Source organism: Simochromis diagramma, unplaced genomic scaffold, assembly GCF_900408965.1.
Source record: "Simochromis diagramma unplaced genomic scaffold, fSimDia1.1 OVJJ01000389.1, whole genome shotgun sequence".
In the NCBI taxonomy this organism is placed as follows: domain Eukaryota; kingdom Metazoa; phylum Chordata; class Actinopteri; order Cichliformes; family Cichlidae; genus Simochromis; species Simochromis diagramma.
The window spans coordinates 570,490-588,033 of NW_024387227.1; the positions used below are offsets into that span (position 1 = coordinate 570,490).

Below are 17,544 nucleotides of genomic sequence, written 5' to 3' on the forward strand. Positions count from 1 at the left end.
GTTGAAATATGATGCGTATTTTGTCAGACTGAGAGTTCTTGGTGCAGTTGTTCAGGTTGTGTTTCATTTACAGTGGGGCAAAAAAGTATTTAGTCAGCCACCGATTGTGCAAGTTCCCCCACTTAAAATGATGACAGAGGTCAGTAATTTGCACCAGAGGTACACTTCAACTGTGAGAGACAGAATGTGAAAAAAAAATCCATGAATCCACATGGTAGGATTTGTAAAGAATTTATTCGTAAATTAGGGTGGAAAATAAGTATTTGGTCACCTCAAACAAGGAAAATCTCTGGCTCTCACAGACCTGTAACGTCTTCTGTAAGAAGCTTTTCTGTCCCCCACTCGTTACCTGTATGAATGGCACCTGTTTGAACTCATCATCTGTATAAAAATACACCTGTCCACAGCCTCAAACAGTCAGACTCCAAACTCCGCCATGGCCAAGACCAAAGAGCGTTCGAAGGACACCAGGAAAAGTATTGTAGACCTGCACCAGACTGGGAAGAGTGAATCTACAATAGGCAAGCAGCTTGGTGTGAAAAAATCAACTGTGGGAGCAATCATCAGAAAATGGAAGACATACAAGACCACTGATAATCTCCCTCGATCTGGGGCTCCATGCAAGATCTCATCCCGTGGGGTCAAAATGATCATGAGAACGGTGAGCAAAGATCCCAGAACCACACGGGGGGACCTGGTGAATGACCTGCAGAGAGCTGGGACCAAAGTAACAAAGGTCACCATCAGTAACACACTACAACGGCAGGGAATCAAATCCCGCAGTGCCAGACGTGTTCCGCTGCTGAAGCCAGTGCATGTCCAGGCCCGTCTGAAGTTTGCCAGAGAGCACATGGATGATACAGCAGAGGATTGGGAGAATGTCATGTGGTCAGATGAAACCAAAGTAGAACTTTTTGGTATAAACTCAACTCGTCGTGTTTGGAGGAAGAAGAATACTGAGTTGCATCCCAAGAACACCATACCTACTGTGAAGCATGGGGGTGGAAACATCATGCTATGGGGCTGTTTTCCTGCCAAGGGGACAGGACGACTGATCCGTGTTAAGGACAGAATGAATGGGGCCATGTATCGTGAGATTTTGAGCCAAAACCTCCTTCCATCAGTGAGAACTTTGAAGATGAAACGAGGCTGGGTCTTCCAACATGACAATGATCTAAAACACACCGCCCGGGCAACAAAGGAGTGGCTCCGTAAGAAGCATTTGAAAGTCCTGGAGTGGCCTAGCCAGTCTCCAGACCTCAACCCCATAGAAAATCTGTGGCGGGAGTTGAAAGTCCGTGTTGCTCGGCGACAGCCCCAAACCATCACTGCTCTCGAGAAGATCTGCATGGAGGAATGTGCCAAAATACCAGCTACTGTGTGTGCAAACCTGGTAAAGACCTATAGTAAACGTTTGACCTCTGTTATTGCCAACAAAGGTTATGTTACAAAGTATTGAGTTGTATTTTTGTTATTGACCAAATACTTATTTTCCACCCTGATTTACGAATAAATTCTTTACAAATCCTACCATGTGGATTCATGGATATTTTTTTCACATTCTGTCTCTCGCAGTTGAAGTGTACCTCTGGTGCAAATTACTGACCTCTGTCATCATTTTAAGTGGGGGAACTTGCACAATCGGTGGCTGACTAAATACTTTTTTGCCCCACTGTATATTTACGTTTATGTAAATCTGCAACAAACCTGTGACAAGCCTGTGACACTATGAGTGCAGTGAGTTGCGTGTAGTCTATGTTCACATAGACGTACAGATGGAGAGAAAACTTTGGTTGGAAATTCAAGCTAACATTAATTTATTCACTATAGAGGTTTAGCACAAGGTAAAAGTTGTTTTTTTTAAAAAGATCAGTAATTGTACTACTGAGTTTGTGAAGTTAACTAGTTGCTTGTTACAACCTAAAATGGCAGCGGGACACTATACTTATAAATGTAATTTTAAAAAATAAATAATGTGCAATAAGAAGACACTAACGCTGATTCAGAGTTCAGTTAACATATTGCATGTTTATGTAATTTTATTTAGAGGTGAATTAATGTTTAACTGATACAGCGTGAGTAGAATTAATACCACTTTAACTGAAATCAAAAGAGACATGTAGCATTATTTCTCTTATTTAAAGTCTAAAACTTCTAAAAAAAAAATTTCATGTTTTCCCCGTGTTTCTCACTGGGTTGTCTCTCACTTCCTCCCAAAGTCCAAAAACATGCAGTCAGGGTAATTGGTGATTCTAAAAGATTTTGTCTCCCTAACCGACTGACTGTACAGCATGTACCCCGCCTCTCGCCCTATAGTAGCTATAGGCTCCATCCCCTCTGTGACCCTTAATTGGATAATGTGGAAAGAAAGTGGGTAGATGGAACTAAAGAAAAATCATGTAAAATAAGGTGATATGTTAACTCATTTGGGCACTGATAACACCAGTTTCGATCAATAAGCTACAGATTGAGACTTCGAGACACATTTTTATTTCCTATTTATTCTTTTAAAAAAACAGAATTGAAGACATTTCACAAACAGAAAAATCGCAGGATAATCATGTACCATCCAGTGTATGCCTGCATGATCAGCTCATTGTAAACATCCGCTTTCACCAAGACAATTTCTCAAAGCTTATTTCTCATAGGCAGTCTTGTGCAAAATAAAAATAAACTTTGGCCTTGTGGCCATGTAGAAGAAATATGAATAGACAAAAACAATTTCAGTTTCCAGTGAGAAAATTGCTTTTTGATGGCCTTAACAACATATTTAGACCAAGTGGCTCTGTCAGAGTAAACGCTAATTGTAGAAAAGTACCACATAGGATATTGTTTGTTTTACCTACTATGACAAATATAGTTGCAGTAGAGAATCAGATTATGTATATATACTGCATATGAGGGATTGTTACAGACTAAACACTCGATATGCATTATATATTTATAATTAGCTTCATCTTAAATTGCTATAATACTAAAACATTTTATTTATTAAAGAGTGATGACTACAAACTAATTTGATATCACATAATATATTTTCCTAACAGTTTTTATCTGTTAAGAATCTTTACATTTACATTATATGGTTTTATTTCAGTAAAGAAAGTGAATAATTCTGCAGCACAGACCTGATCCAGCAAGCACATGTGGAGCATACATCCCTAAATCGCTGAGAGTACTTCTTTGATTAACATTTTTACTTCCTTTTTTTTAATTTCTGTGGTCATATCTTGGAAAGACACACATATTTTTTGCTACTTGTCTTTTGTAGAGTCCTATTGTGCATGCACAATGGCGACAGGGTAAAAACTGTGAACATTTACTTTAATGGATATGCTTTAGCTTATTAAGATACAAAAAGACGACTTAATCAACGGTTATATTTACATTATAAAACAGCCACTGGAAATGGATACGGCTGATTGAAGATAATGTTACATATTCAGTCAGCACATCACATTGTGATTTCTGCTATAACAGGTCATGACCTGCTTCCTGTGCTGCTGCTCTCCCCGGACCTCTGTTGGCAGAGCTGAAACGGCAGAGCCACACTGGTAGGTTGTGTGAGAGGACAAGTGGATTTGGCATGCACATCAGAGCGTGATACCCAAGCTTTTTGGTCCTATCACATGCCACACACACACACACTCACTCACACACACAGAAGTACAACACACACAGAGCATTTCTGGTCGTGTAAAATGGATTGTAACACTGGCCACTGTAATGAAATGATGCCAGCAACCCACAGTATTCCTTTACAGCAAACTCACTGAAGGTTTAAGAGTACTTTTCCTGTCCAGTGTTGTTATTACAACATGAAAAGAGAGCTGTAGCACCTTTTTAGTGTCTGCATTTCTTGTTTTTACATTTTTAATCATCCGCCTGTTGGGATCGATCAAACAGTAGTTCTTATGAGATTTCCCTTACATTTAATGTGCTGGACAGATCACAAATTAATTTAGTTTCAGCTCGAAAAAGTGAATTTTAGTTTAATTAGATCAATAAACAACTTTCTAATCAATAGAAAAGCCCCTCTGGATGTGTTCTAGTCAAACCTTTGAAGGGATTTTGAGGCAAGTGACGAATATCATCAAGGACAAATTCTTCCAAAATGCCAGTTGACTGATTTAGTAGCAGACATGTTCACGCATGCTTCAGGGAAATCTGTTCGTCTGTGATCTTCCACATTTAGGTGTTTGTGTAACCTGTTTATTGAACACCCAGTAGCAACGCAGAGATTTTTCAGTGTGCAACTGTAAAAATGCCCTTCTCCGAGGATACTGACACTAAACCAAGAGCAGCCTTATCTTAGGGACATCGTAGGCGGCCATGACAAGTTATACACCATTTAAAATGTTGCATTATCTCAATGCGTTTGTGCAGGTCTGAGGCAAATGATCAAAGACATGAGATCAGCGGTTGGCTATGACATGGTACCTTGTTTATGCAAAACTCAGAGTAGCAGGCATCGCATTAAACTCTCGCAACATCCTTACATAAACAGATGTTAAAGAAACGGGTGTATTCGAAATGGAAGTGTGATTTCGTTTGACAGTAAAACAGAGAGGACTCCTTTATTGGTTGTCTGTTGCGTTAAACAGAAGAGGGCAGGTGGGCTCTGCTGTGGGGCGATAAGAGCCTCGGGATATGAAGACAACAGGTCTCCTAACATATTGTTTAAGAGGGATAAAGGAGCACTGTTGAACTTTCTGAGGCTTTGAGGAGACAACAGTCATCATCAGCGCTTCATCATGTGCCTTGTATTTTATGCTTATTTGTCTCCAGTTGCTTCCTGGTTGTGAGATTCCTCTTATTTCATCACTTTATATTGTGTGTCTTTGTGCACTATCTCCACCCATCAGACTAGTTTTGGACTCCTTTCTCTCTATTCCAGACCTCTATCTACTGTGTCACATCACTAGATTTGCTGTTGGTGCCAAGTGAAGGTGTTACAGAAGATAAACAGAATTCACACTATAATGAGCAGTGACAGGATGTCACCCACTCTGCCACAGATCAAACCCCAGCCTGCTGCTTCTACCCTTGCACCCACCTGCACCCATCCAGCTGAGACCGCCCGTTTGTGTGATGTCACCTGCAAACCCCACTAATTTCCGCAGAACCAATCAGTCAGCTGATTCTGCTGCAACAAGACGGCAACACGCACTTTCAGTTCTTCAAAACTTGGTCAAATCTGATTGCGTTGCCTTATTTTTACCAAGGGTGGACCGTCTTTTGTTTCTCACTTGCCAAGTCCTCTGATCTCTGTAAATCCACAGAGACTTGCCCCCTCTAAGTGGCCTTTAGCCGTGTTTGATCATCAGTTGAGTTATAGATTTCTCCATGACTCATAATTCAGGCGCCAGACTTAGATGTCAACGTAACACATGTTGTTTTTCCTCTGAGCCTGCCACACATTGTGTGTGAGCGCGGAGTGAGTGCATGGAGAGGAACAAGGAAGGGAAAGGATGTTGTTTGATATCTTTTTGCTCCAAAGCAGCACATAGCAACTTTTTTTGGCTTGCCCCAAAAGGAGGCTGTTTATTGGACCAGATAAGAGACAGATCAACTAAAGAGTGATTTTGTAGAGAAGTGAAGCAAAAATTTTTCAGCTTTAACAGATTTTTTTCCCCTTGTTCTTATCACTAAAATCTTCTTAACCTCCAAAGATGGGAGTTAATTTTTCTTTAAAAGACTATTTCCAAAAGACAAAAGGCTTCTGCACACTATAGCTATTTCATGATTGTACATTTATTTCTGTTTTTCTTTTCCAAGTTTGTTTTTCCAAACTCACTGGCTTACTTTTTACCTTTCACTGTTTCACCATGTCTCTTTATTTTTTATTTTTTATTTTACGGTTTGTATCGAGCCAGGATGAGACTGAGTTCACATGTTGGCTAATTTGTTCTGAATGAGTTTAAAGAATCGCTGCCTCCTTGCTCTCCTTATTAACCAAATGTCACCTTGTCAGACCCTACATGCCTGTTCACAGCTCCTCCCCATGCCACACATAATGAGATGAATATCTCACATCAGCTTTCTTTAATTACAGTTACAACACATCGTAAGCTTTTCACCAGTCTCCTCCTTAGAAGGCATTTTATACTCTCTCTATCCTGATAAAATAATTCCCATAAGGAAGTGATTACACATTTGGATAACTCTGCTGTGAAAATGTTTCAAGTTAACAAGGCAGTAGTGGAAGTGTAGCTCTCTCAAAGCAGCATGCTGTTTCATTAAGACCCCAACCCCCCCACCCCCAGAGCCTTGAGCCTCGCAGTGGAAGTAAACCATGAATTGGAGACATGGTGGTAGTAAAATATTCAATATTCATGTAATGAACAACTTCCTTTTTGTATGTTATGGGTTGCAGTTTATTTAACAAAGTGAGTTCATGTACTGAGTATTTGTGCAGATGTAAGGTTATTCAAAAAAAGAAGAACAGAATGTATGGAAGCTTGTTTATGCCACTTAAAACATTTTTTTGTGAGGCATCAAAGGTTCGGGTTATTATTATCAATTTACCAGACTTCTGAAAACAATCATTCAGTACTGAGAAAATATTGTGAAATAGTATATTGCTAAGTAGAAATTGTGAGATAATAACCCAGATTTTATATTTATGAATGGCAACAAATGTTTTTTTAAATAGGTGGCTGATATTTGATTTATTTTACTTTATATATATTTTTTATTAAAAATTCAGATTACTTTTCTAAAACTTTGTTATGTTTTGTGTGTAAGATCTAAATCTATGAACCGTTACTTATTTAGTTTCCAAATTTTGAGTCTTGAGTTTCTTTTGTTCCTTATAAACAGACATAATTTTAAAAAAAAGAAAGAAAAAAAAAGAATGAGCAGCAGATATTGAAAAAAACAAAAAATCATCTAAATCTAAATATATTCAGCACACCGTTTGCTGTGTTCAGCACACTCCACACTCACCTAATGGAAGATAAAAGAACTGTTAAAATCTAAATAACAATAATGTTTATATCGACTTTGTTCAGCTCAGGAGCAGATAAAGCCTAAATTGGCGATGCCTCTCATCAAAGGTGTTTTCTCTTTTGTGTGCCTCAATGTGAAACCTAAATGCCGTGTATTGAGAGAATACGTGTAGATAGGAGGGTGGGGGAGTCTTCACCTACAAGCAAAAAAGAAACTTTGGTAATTGCCATAACACAAATAATGAGAGGCTATGCAGGAAAGTGTTTGAAGAGTGGTCCCGATCAAGATAAGATTGGAGACGATATCGTGAGAGAGAGGAAGTGTTTTTCTGTCTGCTGCCGCTAAAAGGAAACTGAAGTGACAGAGTTACTTATATGAGCTGTGCTAAACCCTGCAGAAACAACCAGGCTAAATGAAGTTTAGGGTGTGACAAGGACAAGCATGAGTCAGACTCCACTTAATGCATAATGCATGCATGCATTAGGGCTACAAAATTGTTGTTTGGAGCAACATGACGCTCTCAGAAAATTGCTTTTGTCCCTTTTTTGCTCATAAATCATTTGTTAGAAGTAGTGAAGCGGCAGTCGCCCACTAGTGGACATGCTACCGCCATATTTATGGCAGCTGATAATAATTTTAAACTAATATGAAAATCACTATTAAAAATACTCAAAATCTTTACCACAGTGTGACAGAGTTTCTGTATCACCAGAGGTCAAATTAAATCAAAGCTGCAATAAACATATATATATATGTGTGTGTATATATATAATAAATAAATATAAATCAGCATCTTTCTTCAACACCTTCATATGATTCACAGCTCTCCTTGTGCAATACAGAATTAAACCTGCTTCTTTCGCTTTTTTATTCACCTCTTAAGTTGTGTGTTATTTTGCAAGCTTGTTGTGTTCCTTTTGCACAAATAAACCTGGCAAGCTATCAATGCATAAGGCAGTGTAACTTTTAACTGGGTGAAAATTGTTACTGTGAGTCTGCAAATTGTGACATTAAAAAAATGTGAGGATATAACCCAGAGGGGAAAAAACACCTGTGTAGTTAAAATATATATATATATATATATATATATATATTAAAACCTGATCATCATCACACATAAATGCATGATAATGTAAATTTTTCTGCACTCTGCTACAGCTTTTCTTTTGGGTGTAATTATAAACAGTTGCATAGCAAATTATTATTAGGCTTGTAGTAATTATCATAACAGAGGCAAGACTTGGTGGTGGTGAACCAATGATATTTGGAATGCGGGATTATTAGCTTTATTTGCGTGTCTGTGTGATTTCAGAAACACAGTGAAGCCTACCTGTTGTGGCTTCGGAGAGAGAAACTGAGAGGTGGAAATGTTTGTGAAAGAGCACGCTTTCCGTAACAGAAATGTGCTGTTGTTTGGATTTCACATGATTGATGCTTGACTTAATCCAGTGCTCTTTGCAGCTTCCCAGGAGGGTGAGGCGGTCTCTTTGTGCTTTTCTGTCCCATGTGAAGCAAACCAAAGCGGGAGAGTGAGGGTCATAGCTATTCGGCAGGATACCAGATCCCTTCCCACCGGCACATCTGCATGTGAAATCGCCATTTCACCCCTCCACACTCCCTAATTGTTGCTAAAATTATTTGTGAAATTGCCTTCCACCAGGAGTGTTTTCCACGGCAATTGTCACACAATTTTATATGCACGGTGGGCCCACAGAGTTGACACATGCACCTCTTCTTTCCTGCCATATGTGCTCTTTCTATTCCACTTTAATAGTCATAGCGCATTATTTTTTAAACAATTACCTTTTGAGCAATTACGCTTGTGCGTACTCCAGCGGGTCAAGTCAACCTGTTGTCGTCAATAGCGGGTCGATCCAAATGTTGTAATTACCACAAAGGCTATATAGGAGCGTTTTAGATGTTCATGTTGCGCACATTTACTTAATTGAAAGGTTAACAAGCCAAAAGCATCTCACACTCAAAACCTCGCTGAGCTGTAGCGCACTCTGTCCATTCAGAAAACACACCTTCAGTCCTTAACTCGGTTATTTTGGGCCCGACTTTTTTTTCTTTTTTAATTCAAACCAGCGCATTAATGGAAGAGTAACTTTTGCATATGGATACCACTATCGAACACATGATTTTTGTAAATTCATTTAGATATTTTTCCTGTCGTGATTTTCCATATTTTTTATTTGTAATATGTAATAATAGTCGATTGTTTACAGGTAAATATTATGATAGTATGGTAAATATTTCAAAGGCTTGAATTTATTTTATTCACGTAAGAATCGTAATTTTTCTGTGTGGGAAATTCTATCTTTGCCTTCCGTGTGTTTTAAAATGTATATATATTTTATATATGGAAAGAAAGAAAGAAAGAAAGAAAGAAAGAAAGAAAGAAAGTTGTAATTTAAAAAAATATTAATATTCCACAGGGTTAGACAGCTGGGTGTGATGAAGGCAGCCCCACACTTTGAAAAGATGACTTTACAATAACATTTAGATATATTAACATTTTGAACTGGTTTGGGTGTACGGGCTCTTATGAGAGAGGCAGCAGTGGATTAAAAGTGGAATGTGTTGTTCTGATTGGTCGACCGGCTCCTGGCTAAACCCACTCTCTTTCATCCATAAAAGAAAGGGCAGTGAGCCTATGGGAGCGCTCGGCTGTCTCCTCCTACGCCATGCACGAAAGTTGGCCACTTAAACTACTTCCAACCAGCCAGCAGACATTACACTGAATCCAAACTACACCAAGGGAAAAAGAATAACACTGCATTTTATCTACCGCAGATACTTTGGGTGCAAATCATCCATTTTGCAAACTTTCCTTTGTAGAGATTTTTTAGATTTTATTTGATGCTTTCTTTATTCTCTCTCTCTCTCTTTGGCATATCTATCGCAGCAGAGGAAAGCATCACTTTTATTTTTTCCCCCGGTGGAAGAAGGGCTAGTCCAGTTTCTCCGCCTGGGATTGGGATTTGACAGCAGCAGAGCATCTTGTTTTCAGCATTTTGAATACATTCCGGGTTTTTTTTATTTTATTTTATTTTTTATTTTTTTGGCTTGGACTTTCTAAGAGTAGCAGTTTCGAGCAGACCCCGGTTTTGTGTTTGTCTGTGTAGCTACATGATGGCTACTTTACCAGGAACAGTGCCTCGGATGGTGCGCCCTGCGCCAGGCCAGAACTACCCCCGAACCGGCTTCCCCCTGGAAGGTAAGAAAAATGACCAAACGTGTAAAACATCTGAACTCGAGCTGATAAAGATCGTCGGCTGTTCGCTCTGTCAGCTTCCACCGTGGTAGTGACACAGAGCACAGTTTGTTATCGGCGGCATGCTGGGAAGAAAAAGATGGGTGGACAAATACGAGCCTCCAGTCAGTGCTGATGAAAGTTAACCCGAAGTCATGGTCAACGGTACTCCAGCCTCATGTTCCTGCGTTGAGTCACTCTGAAGTGTGTGTTTTGTATGACACTATGTTTATTCTATATTGAATCTATTTTCAAACGTATTATCTTTCTTGCTAATGTTGTTTATGGTGGATGAAATATTTGTTATAATGACAAATGCATCCGTTTTTCTTTTGTTTTATTTTTTCACTTCCATTAAAATAAAAAATATTCTAAATTTACTATTAAATGTAGAGTTTCTTTTTAATTTAAGCTACTTTATTGTATTTTTTTTTAGCATTTTTAGTGCTCTAACTTTTATGGCTGCACACACACGTACACACGTACACACACTAACACACACACGCAAAGCAATCTAATTGGTAATTTATTTATTTTTTTTAACTGCGATGCCCAGCACACTCAAGTCGTCTGAACATATGGCGGGGGAAAGGGAGGGAGGAAACAAAAAAGGAGATCATTTTGTATTTGCATGCATTTATGGAAACAGTTTTCCCCTTACAACCAGTTCGTGCTCAAGTGCTCTGGACTGAAATGTACAAAAACCACGTAGCTCGCAAGTTACTCGAGCTCCGGGATTTGTTCAAGTGTCTGGCTGCTGGAAATGGCAATAATACACACAGCAAAGAGATGGCTCAAAGGATCACATCAATATTTGTACAGCATGACTAGGAATAATCAAGGTGAGAAGTGTCACCCTCTTTAGTGTCTCTTGAATGTGAAATTGGATCCTGAAGTGGCCTTGCTAGCATCCTGTCAGCCAGACTGAGGCTGGACGAATTTGGCACGATGCTTTCTTGAAAATGTATAATATGATAATGTGTGTAAACTGCGTCCCATTAAAAGTCAGGAACATGACAAATATGCAGCTGTTTGACTATAGTAAAATTTTAGCCTGGTGTACTCTGAAGAGAGCAAAAGCTCCACAGGAAACGTGATGTGTAGTTTGTGTTGTTTGTGTTGTTTGTTGAGACTTTTATTGTTTATTGTTGTGGCGCAGTATCCACGCCTCTGGGCCAGGGTAGGGTGAACCAGCTTGGCGGAGTGTTCATCAACGGGAGGCCCCTGCCAAATCACATCCGACACAAGATAGTGGAGATGGCCCACCACGGCATCCGACCTTGCGTAATCTCGCGACAACTGCGAGTTTCTCACGGTTGTGTCTCCAAGATCCTCTGCCGGTACCAAGAGACCGGCTCGATCCGTCCCGGGGCCATAGGAGGCAGCAAGCCCAGGGTGAGTGGGGGTCCACGGTCCAGGAAATGGGTCACAGTAGCACGAGGATGGGAGAGAGGGTGGGGAGGGGTGGGGAGGTGGAGTGGCAAAAAGCGCATGACACCTGAGTGAACTCAAACCTGATATTTGTGTTGTTATTGCAGATGAAGTGCAATATTATAATAATAATTTTCTCAAGGTGGGTAACACACCTGCAACATTTTTATAGGGTTCATGAAGATCTAAAATAAATACAAATATTAATTTTAAAATGACACAAAATAAAAGCTAAAAGAAAAAAATTGAGAAACAAACATTTATTTTTTATAATGATATAATTATATAATATTGATTAACCATAATATATTTGTGGTGTGTTTCATACCTTTTTCTTTTCTTATATTTGGTTATTAGCTTTATAAAATTGTGAATAGGGTGACGTAAAAATGTCTCACTGATTAGCCAGTTTTCTGTTTCTTTGCCTGCATGAGCCTATATCCCGACTAAAAAATAATCCTACATTTTAAAATTATGAATAATATAATTTAGAGTTATTTAGCATAATTTAGAGTTTCGTTTTAGATTTCGCTCGTATTATCTTTTCGTTGATCTTTCGTGGACTAAAACAAAAATATCTTCACATCTCGGTTAAAACTGAAATTCCTTCTTTTCCCCTCTTTTGTCTTCCCCCTCTCCTTTTTACACCTTTTCAAACCTAAAGCAGGTGGCAACGCCTGACGTGGAGAAGCGGATCGAAGAGTACAAGAGAGAAAACCCGGGCATGTTCAGCTGGGAGATCCGGGATAAGCTGCTGAAGGACGGGGTGTGCGACAGAAGCACAGTTCCTTCAGGTGAGGCTTCATCTGGTAAGCTGCACTTTTTTTCCCTACTACCAGCGAACACTGCAGCATCACTTCTGAATGAACATCACTTTGAATCCCACGTTTTAAGCTTCAGTTACTGATAATAAAGGGCGCACCTTCAGCTGTTTGACCCAGAAAAAAACTCATCCCGTTGAAATGTGGCTTCAGTGCTCCATAGTAAATTCCCATCATTGTATTACAGTGTAATTTTACTTACCTTTAATACAGAAAAACACTTTTAAAAATATTTTCCTAGCGCTTCTGCTGCTTCATGTAAAACTTTTTTTTTTATTTTTTTTTTTTTTTTTTATTTTTTTTGCTGTGCTATTTTTGTGTGGTATAGCCTTCTAAAAATGTATGATAGGATTACTATGGTTCTTTTATGGGTTTTAGGGCTAATCACCCGTTTACCTTTTTGTTGCCATTAGTGAGCTCCATCAGCCGCGTTTTGAGGGCCCGATTTGGCAAAAAAGATGACGAGGATGACTGTGATAAGAAGGATGAAGATGGAGAAAAGAAAACAAAGCATAGCATCGATGGCATCCTCGGTGATAAATGTAAGTTAACAGCAGAAAATATATGGCCCTTTTGTATATGTCTGAAATAAGAAATTATTATTATTTATATTATTTAGAGTAAATTTCAACCTTGTAATCAGGAAGCAAGTGTTTTAAATAGACTTCCTACTTCACGTCCTCTTGGGAAATTGTCCCACACCCGAGCTGCAGCTAAACGGAGTGAATTTATTCCTGCTTTTAACTCCGAGCCAGCAGTTGTTCATTCACTCAATTATTTATGAGAGCCTTGGCAGAAGGTATTTAACTGCAGAAAATTAATTTGTGTAGCAAATTTCTCCTCATTCATTCACTCATTTAACGACCTCTAAACGACAGCTGACAGTTGACCCATTTCACAATCGATGTCAGTTCACCGACATTTCACCACTTGTCAGTTAAAGTGGAAATCAGTGTTCATATTATTATTTGCTCTGATGCTGCTAGGAGGGGAAATAAAGCGATGCAGGTATTTGCTGTCAGCGCCTTCCGTATTTATGAGGCACTTCGAAGGATTTTGGGTATATCCTGTTATATAGGATACGTTCGTTTTTGTAGCTTGTTTTATGTATATTAATTATGAAATTGTTAGACCATGGAATCATGGGGAAAATTCTTTTAATTTCAGGTATTTTTTTAACATGATCTTCTGATTTTATCATATTTTATTTTTTTGCTATTATTTCTTTACGCTTGGCTATGAAAGCGGGAGAAATGCACAGTGTCTGAATCAAACGTCTGAAAGGGTTTAAATAGATTTTTTTTATCACAAAAGAAAAAGAAAAAAAGGGACGGCCAAGAAGAATTTTTCAAACTTGAAGATGAACTTTACGAGCAAAAAAAGCCCTCCCCTCTATTGATGCGGTTTATAAAGTGAAGGGTCCGATGTACAAAAGCGAATCCTGGAAAGCAGGGCAGCGAAAAGGAGAGTATGGGTCCGTCCATTCTTATTCAAAAACCTGGTTTAAAAAAAGAGAGAGGGAGAGAGAGCGAAAACTTTGGACAAAGGGCAAGAAGAGACATAAAAGGAGATGAATTATTCAGTACGCCCCGCTGGTAGATAGTTTTGTAATTTTATATAATGGTCCGTTGGAGAAGAATCAAGTGATAGCGTGAAAACGGTCTCTTTTTCTTTCACACCACGCGCTAATGTTAGGGAAAAAAACAACCTTTTTCTTGCAAAAATGTCCAATGTCCATATAGATGAGCCGCAAAACGTGCAGTCTCAAAATGACCATAATAATAATTTTTATTATCATTACAACGATAAAAAAAAAAAAATGCGCACAACTGATGCACACGTTTTGCATTTTGAAGTTCTTACCTGCAAAATCCTCGCGTAATTATTGACTATTTACTTTTTTCTTCTTTTTTTTTTTTTTTGATGGTGCACAATATAGACATAATTCTCCTGCTTCTATTTTTTTCTCCTTACCGCTGCTCGTGTTTTAAATTGGGGTTGATTTAAGTTGCTATAAAAAGAGACGCACCCTCTGCGTAATGCAGTTTAGACTACCAGCAACCGGATGGCATTTAATAATGTTAATACTTATTAGAGTAAGCACTGGAAACGATGGTTGCTGAATAGGTGGCTGTGTTCGTGCCGGGTGTAATAGCTCGCAGGCATGGTAAGAAATGTATTTATCCCCAATCAGCCCCTCACTCTCCGAGTTTGAAGCACAGCCCTTATGTGGAGAGGGGTTTTAAAGCAGATTAAATAGAGCCTTTTATTTCTTTTCACTTTCATCTCAGAGCGGAGCTCACAGTGGCTCGCCCTGGGCACAAAATTCATGAGATTTTTTTTTATTCGTTTACTTATCCAGATTTTAAGACTTTATTTATTTATCTATTTGTTTATTAGGTCTGCGCATTTGATTTTCTCAGAGGTTACATCACGGATTTATCCCAGCTTTAATCTAGCTTTATTAAACGTGTATTTAAAGTCCTAACCACATTACAATAATGTAGATTTTATTTGCTGCATGAAGACAGCTGTTTGTTTGTTTTCATAAGGTTGTAGTTAAAAATAAACCAATCAAAACTCAGCGCATAACCGCCGGAAAAGTCTCCCTTTTAGGGCCTTTTTTCGTTGATAACTGTTTGGAGTGGTGATCCTGGTCCATCCCACAATTTGTGCAGAAACAAATTTCCTGTCCAAGGTGCGCACTTCAGTTGTCACGCACGGCTATTAAAATCAGTCCCAGGGTTTTAATTGCGCGCAAGAAGGTGCTTAAAGACCGCTGTGCGCAAACGTGGGCATCGTTATGTTTTGCGCCACCCCGGTGAGAATCAGAAGGCGAATCAGCTGCCTGGCGTCAATCTGCCACACTGATGCATCCAAACTGACCGTTAGATGCGCTGCAGACACGCGATGGACATTTCAGCAAATCGCAGGATTACCTGAGGTCCTCGGTGTAATTAAACAGATGTCAGAAGGGATTATTTCAAGGCAGTGGGGAGGGAAAGTGACAGAGCAGAGGAGAGGTGTGAGGAAGCCAGACCAGCCCAAACAGCCAGGTGGGACTGGGAAAGAGGAGGCTCTAACTGTTACTATAGATCCATATTCAGTGAAATACAATTTGGAATCCAGTGAATGTAAGTCGCATACTGCATTCCTTCAAAAGTATGTGGATCGTATTGTCTCTTTTCCTTTTCAGCTTCAGTTATAAGTCGGCATGTTTCATTAATTACGACGGAAACATGTTTTCTTCAGGTTTACCCCTCAATGCCAGGTACCCTGCATGTGATCTGCTACAGAAACAAACAAACAACAAGGGGAAAAAATAGTTTCTGCCTGCATGGTGATGAAAATGTGAAAAGCTGCCCTCTCTGCGCTTTCCACATCACAAACGCACGTGTGTGCGCGCGCGCACAGGGAAGCGCGCCCTCGTGCACGCACACCCAGTCTCTAAGTGTATGGTAATATAATGTAGCTATATTTCGGGTCTAAAGCCGTGCTGAATGAGAAGGACAGGGGAATGAAGCGAGAGACCACTTCAAACAAATCCATCTGGAACAGTGTGTGAGAGAGATTCAGTGAAAGTATGGGGAAGTTATTTAGCTATTAATAACGTTTTTTCCTCAGGCATTGAGAGTGACTCCATCTGCACTTTCTCGCAGCTATTTGGCTGGGTGGAAATTGAGGGAGACCCAAATGTTGGGGAGAGATAACATACCCATCATAGCCCAGACCCTGCGCTGTGCTTCACTGCATTAAACTCGGATTAACCTCCCCTGTCCCCGCAGCCACTCAAGCCACATTTCACTGGAATTTACATCGGTAGGCCTACATCTCTTATAAAGGGGGCAGGAGCTGAAAGACATGACATCGTCGATATTATTATTATTAGTAGTAGTATCATCATCATCATCATCATCATCATCATCATTATTATTATTATTATTATTATTATTATTATTATTTTTTTTTTTTATTTCCAGTACAAAAATAAAAGTAATGATATTTCAATTTCATTTTTCCATTTTTAGCTTAATAAAAGAAAAGGTAAGAAAACAAATATCATAAAGAGTAATTATTTTGACAATAATTAACACACGCTGTATCGGTTTTATTTGGTAATTTTAACATTTCTTTAGAAAATATACATTGTGAATTGTTTTTAAGATGTCCGGACACCCGGACATCTCTGGGGGGGGGGGGGGGGGGGGGGTGTTGTTGTTGTTGTTGTTGTTTTGTTTGTTTTTTACACAAAAAGAAAATTCAAAAATACACACGAGTACCTTTCTAACCTTTCTTTCGAGACTGCAGTAGTCCAAATAGTGGTAGGTTAACAGGTTTCAGTGACTGTTTATAAACTATAATAATAATAATAATAATAATAATAATAATAATAATAATAATAATAATATCGACACCTTAGATAGATGAACGATGAGCACATTTAGCCCATAGCTTGGTCATGATGTAAATCCATTATTGTTAACGATGTCTCGCCGTCATTTTGTCATTAGTGTGACAAATTTCCATTTCGGTATCAGCAATGTGCTAAAATTGTAGATTTAGAAATTAAAATTAACAGCGTACAAAAACAGAGAAACATTTCCGCATTTCCGCCACTGTTTCAATGCACTCCCCACCCCTCCCTTCTTTAAAAAAAATCAGCCTTTTTTCATTCAAAGATTATGGTGTAATTTGTTATTTAATGACATATCGCGAGACTTGATGACAAGCGCTACAAACACTGTTACAAATTGGTCTATTGGTTCCAGCGAGGTAACGTGAGCAAACCGTGCAACATAATAACAGCAAACTGCGCTGCGTATGAGCGGATATTTGAGCGCTGCATCATTTTTTTTTAGGGGAGTTCAGTTTAAGCTTGTAGGCCTACCAAACCGGCGAGACATTTCGGTGTCAGGAGCTTTAAGTGTCCAAAGCATTAGGCTGCAAATAAGAAAAAAAAATCGAGTAGGCTTAAATTCATTCTCTGCTGACATTTGACTTTGATCACATGAGAAATATTCATGGAAGCACAAACACTAGCTCTGTCACCATTATCCAAGCTGACAGTGATACCTCTCAAGGCTG

The 17,544-nt window shown here is 39.0% G+C and overlaps 1 protein-coding gene across 4 annotated transcripts in view; it reads left to right on the forward strand.

Moving 5' to 3' along the window:
• The first annotated feature begins 9,606 nt into the window (after positions 1-9,606).
• pax7a (paired box 7a) overlaps positions 9,607-17,544 on the forward strand; it is a 43,908-nt gene continuing 35,970 nt past the window's right edge. Inside the window, exons 1-4 of one of the 4 annotated variants that reach the window (XM_040052242.1) lie at positions 9,607-10,171; positions 11,367-11,602; positions 12,306-12,447; positions 12,873-13,001. In XM_040052242.1, the coding sequence (XP_039908176.1) occupies positions 10,084-10,171; positions 11,367-11,602; positions 12,306-12,447; positions 12,873-13,001 (595 nt within the window). In that variant the 5' untranslated portion in view covers positions 9,607-10,083. Of the gene's footprint in view, positions 10,172-11,366; positions 11,603-12,302; positions 12,448-12,872; positions 13,002-17,544 lie in introns of all 4 variants that reach the window. The other 3 variants (XM_040052244.1, XM_040052240.1, XM_040052243.1) reach the window with 3 other exon arrangements.